This window comes from Polyodon spathula, chromosome 14 (genome assembly GCF_017654505.1).
Source record: "Polyodon spathula isolate WHYD16114869_AA chromosome 14, ASM1765450v1, whole genome shotgun sequence".
In the NCBI taxonomy this organism is placed as follows: domain Eukaryota; kingdom Metazoa; phylum Chordata; class Actinopteri; order Acipenseriformes; family Polyodontidae; genus Polyodon; species Polyodon spathula.
The window spans coordinates 11,443,684-11,450,359 of record NC_054547.1 but is presented as its reverse complement, the minus strand read 5'-3'; the positions used below and the strand labels follow the sequence as shown (position 1 = coordinate 11,450,359).

The 6,676-nt window shown below is 37.4% G+C and overlaps 1 protein-coding gene across 2 annotated transcripts in view; it reads left to right on the top strand.

The window, feature by feature from the left end:
• Window positions 1-388: 388 nt before the first annotated feature.
• Window positions 389-6,676, top strand: part of LOC121327349 (nucleoprotein TPR-like) — a 25,696-nt gene continuing 19,408 nt past the window's right edge. For both annotated transcript variants that reach the window (XM_041271311.1, XM_041271312.1), the window contains exons 1-12: window positions 389-563; window positions 1,055-1,159; window positions 1,328-1,401; window positions 1,606-1,702; window positions 1,975-2,078; window positions 2,194-2,358; window positions 2,492-2,584; window positions 2,675-2,755; window positions 5,723-5,810; window positions 5,912-6,052; window positions 6,260-6,354; window positions 6,440-6,637. In XM_041271311.1, the coding sequence (XP_041127245.1) occupies window positions 413-563; window positions 1,055-1,159; window positions 1,328-1,401; window positions 1,606-1,702; window positions 1,975-2,078; window positions 2,194-2,358; window positions 2,492-2,584; window positions 2,675-2,755; window positions 5,723-5,810; window positions 5,912-6,052; window positions 6,260-6,354; window positions 6,440-6,637 (1,392 nt within the window). In that variant the 5' untranslated portion in view covers window positions 389-412. The remainder of the gene's footprint in view (window positions 564-1,054; window positions 1,160-1,327; window positions 1,402-1,605; window positions 1,703-1,974; window positions 2,079-2,193; window positions 2,359-2,491; window positions 2,585-2,674; window positions 2,756-5,722; window positions 5,811-5,911; window positions 6,053-6,259; window positions 6,355-6,439; window positions 6,638-6,676) is intronic.

The window sequence follows — 6,676 nt, the reverse complement described above, 5'->3', positions numbered from 1 at the left end:
ATCAAGTTTCGATTCTGTAATCAGTGGTTATGATAGTTGATACTTGCAAAACCAAATATATAGTACAATTTACCGGTATACTACTATATGTGCTCTGTCACCACATCATTAAATAACTCGTACCACAAGCAGTTTCACTTCATCAAAGCTATGAAACATGTTTCATTATATTTTATTCAATTTCTATCTAGCTTCACATTAGTATCTTCACAATTTTCAAAATATCAAAAACATATGACTCCAACCTCTGCAGCAACTAAACTGTCCGTTTCAACAAGCAGCACCAGGCAGCAAGCTAGACAACGTGCATGACATAAAAATAAAATACAATTCCCATAGCTCCCTGCGGCCTTGCTTGTAAAGCGAGAGTAGGTAGAGTGATATTTTCCAAGAGTGCTCGAAGGGGGTAAAGATGGCGGCGGTACTGCAACAGATACTGGAGCGTACTGAGCTGAACAAACTCCCGAAACCTGTCCAGAACAAGCTGGAGAAGTTCCTTTTGGACCAGCAATCAGAAATAGATGCACTCAAAGCCCGTCACGAGCGTTTTAAAGTGGATAGTGGTAAGCAAATTTATGGCGGCAATGCAGTGCGTGTTGTAATGCACTTCCATGATCATCAGGCAATATTGGAAATGCATGCACGGTATTAATTTAGTACGGCGATACATGGTTGCCTTTACTGTCCAATTATTTTTATTGTCACTTTTTGAAAATTGTATTTGTCTTATTTATTCGGATACAGTTTTGAAGCAACCGGGCCTCGTTCTTTTTTTATATCAAATTGACCTTTTGGGGCTTATACTGGTCCATGGGTGGTAAAGAAAGGTATTGTAATATTTGACTTTACTAATGACGAAATACACAGTCGCGATACAAATGTTAGATTGTGTTTCGTTTTAGGTCTCAAATACTTAAGATGTGCTTTGTATAAGTAGTAGAGTGTATGCCTACTTGTGATGTCAAAAAAAACCTCTTACCTATACACATAGCAAAACGTCGCATTTTAATCGCATCAGATGTACATACATGTTATGCATCTTTTCCTTGTACAGAGCAACAATACTTTGAGGTTGAGAAGCGACTGGCGCAGAGTCAGGATAAGCTTGTGTCTGAATCTCAGGACCGTCATATCCTACAAGAGGAGCTCAAGAAGCACAGTAAGTACCTACAAACTACCTCATTTAATCAGCAGCATATAGGTAATGCTAGGTGGGGATTCACACACACACACACACACATACATAATATGTCATTTTACCACATCAATGATATGGTGTGTTGATGTGGTAAACATATCATATATTCAGTTGATCCAATTTTTGCAGATGAGGAATTGAAGGCAATGAAGGAGAAGATTAAAGAATATGAAAAGTCACAAGAGTGTCTTTCATCAAAACAGGTATTTTTAAATCGCTGGATCATTAACTTTTCAGTATTTAACTTATTTCTTACAACTTAGTTCACTAGAGGCATTGCTGTTTAACGTTCCATAACCGTGTTAAATATTGTAAAGCGACATGGATATGTGATAATCTAAATAGATGACTTTTCATTATAGTTAAAATAAACATTTTTTTTTTTTTTTTTTTTTTTAATTATTAAGAGTCAACTTATTATAACTAAGGATGAACTTGAGGCTGAAAAATGGGAACTGGTCAGAAAACTTGAGAAAAGTTCCCAGGAGGGGGAACATCTTGGTGGTAAGAATCTTTATTGTAATCCATCAGTGATTTTTTTTTAATGGATATGTTTCAAGATGTTCACAAACCCGGGCAAACAGTATTGGAATAAATTGTTGTTAAATAAGATGGAAAATGTGCAAAACTGCTCAAGTTTTTATTTAAGGCATTGATTTAAATTAAACCTCCTCTGGGCCTGTTCAGCACTAGCTTTGGGTAATGTTTTCCTGTGTGGGTTTGCTGCTTGAAGCCAGCACTGGTTTAGTAATGGTTTTCTTGCCCTTCGTTTTCAGAGGACCTGAGACGCTTGAATACAAAACTTGTGGAAACAAATACTGCAAAGATGGAACTCCAGTTGAAACTTGATGAACTTCAGTCTTCAGAGGTTTCGATCAAGGTGGGAAATCTGTGCTGTCTTAAAAAAAAAAAGAAAAAAAAAAGTAATTTGTTCTGTACTTGGCTTGTCTGTAGCAGAAATGGCTGTAAGGGTGCTTTTGTGGCATTTATTCCAGTACCGTGAAAAGCGATTGGAGCAGGAGAAAGAGCTATTTCAGAGCCAGAACACCTGGCTAAATGCTGAGCTGTCCGCCAAGACTGATGAGCTGCTTTCTGTCTCCCGTGAGAAAGGAAATGAAATCCTGGAGCTTAAATGTAACCTGGAGAACAAAAAGGACGAGGTAAACCGTGCTGACTTGGAGAAACACGGAAAGCTTTTTTATTTTATTTATTTATTTTTTGTATACAGATGTTGAGGGTGGAAAGTATAATGATGCATAACCGGCTCATGGTATCGTCTTCTTACTTGCTCAGGTAACCCAACTGGAAGAGCAAGTGAGCACTCTAAAAGCATCCAGTGAGAACTTCCAGAATCAAGTAGAAGACCTGATGGGCAAATTGAAAGATGTAATTTCTTACATATACAAAAACGTCTTTGCATATACAAAAAAAAACAAAAAAACAGCATTATTCTTTAATTTATTACTTTTTTGTTAGGCAAAGGAACAGCAGGCCAGCATGGAGGAAAGGTTCCGCAATGAACTCGACGCACATATAAAACTTTCCAGTCTGTATAAGGCAAGTGCAAGTCTTTATGTATTTAAATTATTTTATATGTAATTACATATGTCTAAGGCTGGGGCGATGCCTAATGTTTCACTGTCTATCCTTCTTCAAAAGCAGATGCATCGATTCAACAATGTTATGAAAGGGTTAAGAAAACAACCAAAAAAAGCAGTAATATGTCGAGCTGTGAAACATTTTATGTAACGCTTTAAAAACTATTATGCATATTAAACTGATTATATGTACAGTAGTATTTATATGAAAACTAATATATATGTGTGTGTGTGTGTATATATATATATGTATATATATATTACATACACACACACATGTATATAAATATAAACCTTATTTGTGGTGATTTTGTTCCAGTTGTTTCAGTTTAAATCCATAAACGGTCAGTGTAACAATCAATCAAGAGAAAAACTAGGCAGGACATTAACTCTTTAAGGACCGGGATCGTGTAAACACAATAAAAAATGCACTTCGTTTTTTCGACATACAGGGCCTCCTAACTTTGTAGTGCAGTTTTGAAACACACTATCAAAGGGAAAATGCTGTAAATCTGATGTATTTGACTTGGAATAAATGTTCTAATAAAATTGTCTCGTGTTTTAATGTTTTTACAACATTTATAAATAAAGAATCAAGTGGATATAAGCAGATACTATTTCATGAATTAAATGTCGTACATTTTTTTTTCTCCTTAGTACTGATTATAATGTTCCCCTGTGTGTTCTGAAAAAAATGACACCATTTGCAAGATAAATTGCTACTGTAAAGAAGATTTTTAGTGAATTTTTGTAGGACGAGAGTCAACTACAGCCAAAAACAGCTGGTCCTGGACCAAATGCTTGGTCCTGAAAGGGTTAATAAAACGCAGACAATACCAGCAGTGCGTTTCTAACGCAGATGTAAAAGACAACATTTCCCCTTTTCATCCCTATCCAATAATTTTGTTAATACAGTACAACGTCGCATATCCAACCTCATGTGGACTGGGATATGTGAAAGTTGGGTTTGCGAACATCTATAGAAAAAGCATTTCCACATCCATAAATAGGTTAGTGAACAAAAACAACACACAAACAGCTGTAAACATGGGGACATTTTTGCTTTAAAAGTAAGCAAACATAAACAAGATTAATTAGGCTACAAATACAGTGTTGCTATGCGGTTTGCTATAAGTAATAAAAAAAAATAAAAAAGGTAAACGTACAGAAACCTGCAGCTGATGGCTTAACTCTAGAAGTCCCTGGTTCCCAGGTTCTGCTTTCTTAATATCTGTCACTACGTTGTGCTCTTTCTTGACATTGCCAACAGCCGATAAGCAGCTCAGATTGAACGGTGCTTCAGCTATTTTAAACAAACGTCCAGTAAGCATTGCGTTTTATGAAGCTTGCTTTGTTTAATTCAAATGCATTTAAAAGCTACAACACACTGCCAGTATCTGCAAACATGCCCGCCATAATATAAACTCACTGCACAAAAAAAAGCTTTCTCAACTTGTGTATTGAAACGTCACTGCTACACACAACTGACTGGCACTCGCATACAGTCTGCCTCTCTTGCTATAACGTTTTCTGTTTCTATCGCAGAGGCTGCATTTTCTGCCAATGCCTTTACTCTTGTAGCCTACTTTTAATTATTTATTTAGTGAGGCGGTTAATTGATTAGGGAGGTTATGTGACAGTAGGATATGTGACGTCAGACTGTATTACAAAGTAGTTCTGTGCAATGAAACGCGTAAAAATGGTTCCACTACTCCCTGCATCCTCTTTTAAAATAAATAAATAAACAACCCTGAGGAGGTCTCTGTATCCCATATAGCATTGTGCACGTTCCTGGTAGCGATTCACTATTCTGTATCTGATCATCTTACCTGTTGACTCGCAGCCAAGAAGTTGGACAAGTAAAACACATGCTCAAAGACCATGGGTGAGGCCCGCAGGGTTTTTATTCCGTTATCTTTCCTGCTTCCGCAAAACCTTCAGCAATTGCAATTACGATACCTGTATCTTGTGTACCCGCAGAACGGGGTTTTTGGTGAGTGTCAGAACAGAGTAGACCAGCAAACTCATTTACATGAGGATCATCTAACATGACAATTTCAGTGGAGGCTTTATTAAGACTCTGATTTGGAAAGCGCACAGGTAGTTTTTTGACTTGGGTGCTAAAATGAAAATTTAAAGAACTTTTAAACAGGAAAACTGTAAGTAGTTATGATGTTGGCAGCTACCCGCAGAGACATTGGTACATGTTCTACAAAGAAAATGTTTCATGGTAAGTTTGTCTGTCTATTTCTACTACCATTATTTATACTGTGTACTGTTTTGCATGTTAACGTCGTTACTCTGAAATAGTTACACTGGAAAATAATGTAACTGTTGATAAAATATGTAAAAACGCAGATGTTGTTGAAAAGACAGATTTTGAGATGGTATGCTTTTACAAATGTACATTTTTTAAAGGATAGCGCAGCCTCTGAATCTAAATGGTCACGCAAATTAGATATGTTACTGCAGTATCCCAAACATTACTTTCTTTTCTTCTTTCGTGCCGTCATACTTTGGAAAACAATTGTGAAACATCAAAAGGCACTGTCGCTCAGTTGATTACAGTATTTGTAATTCTAGCACAACTCTCAACTCCTGCACAGATCCAATCCCATCAGTAAACACTCGCAGGGGGCAGGGCAGGGTGGAGAAGGTAAGCTCAGTCACATGCAGATTCAGACCTGAGGGGAGCAGAGAAGCTCTGCGTTTTAGTGCTAAAAATAATGGCCTATTCCAAATTTAATTAAAAAAAAAAAAAAAAGCCTTTCTTTGCTTAAACCCTTTTATACAAAACTGCACATGCTTCTGATACAATGCGTTGCCTCAGCCTTATGTCTAACACATGATTGTTGGGAAATGAAAATTGAAAACTACTGTAACAAACCATACTGTAGACAGACTATTAATTTGACTCTTATTTCAGAGCTCAGCAGCAGATTCTGAGTCCAAGGCTGGTGAGCTAACCAGGGCAGTGGAGGAGCTCCACAAGCTGCTAAAGGAGGCTGAACAAGGTAGGAACCCGAGGATAGTAAAGCAGTAGTAGTAAGTAGCACTGCAAGAATTTAAAGATGACTGCTTCACAGTATCAACTGCTTTTTCTTTCCCTTAACAGCCAACAAAGTGACTGAACAACGGCAGACAGAAATAGAGGCCGCCAAAGAAAGCATGGAAGCAGAGCTAAAAGAAAAGATTGTTAATTTGGAGAAAGAGCTGGATAATGCTAATGACCTGCTCTCTGCGTTTAAACGGAAAGGTAAAGCATGATTCAGGATTCACTTTATCATCTGCTCGAGCATTCCCCACTCTTCATTGTTGTGCAAAATGTATTTGCATTGAAAATGGCACTGAGCAGCTTCTTGGTAATGACAAATGTCAAAAGGGGAATATTTACATCTTTGGATTAAAACACATATACTAGAATTGCATACCTAAATTAAATGTGTATATATTTGTTTTTCAGGTGTGGCTGCACTGACAGAGGAAGAGTTAACAACGATGTCTCACACTGCAGCAGCTGTATCAAAAATAGTAAAACCTGGAATGAAATTGACAGAGGTATGAAATATTTCAAAACAAAACATTTACCAAGCCCATGCTGCTTTAGCTACTTGTATTGATTTTTCACTCTGTCTTCTTGCAGCTCTACAATGCTTATGTGGAATCTCAGGATCAGTTGCTGTTGGAAAAACTGGAGATCAAACGTGTTAACAAGTACCTGGATGAGATTGTACAGGAGGTTGAGGCCAAGGCTCCTATCCTGAAACGCCAGCGTGAGGAGTATGAGCGCTTGCAGAAGTCTGTTGCCAGTCTTTCTGATAAACTAGAGCAGGCTATGAAGGTATGGCGTCATATTAAAAGGATCTTTAGTCGTTTTGGC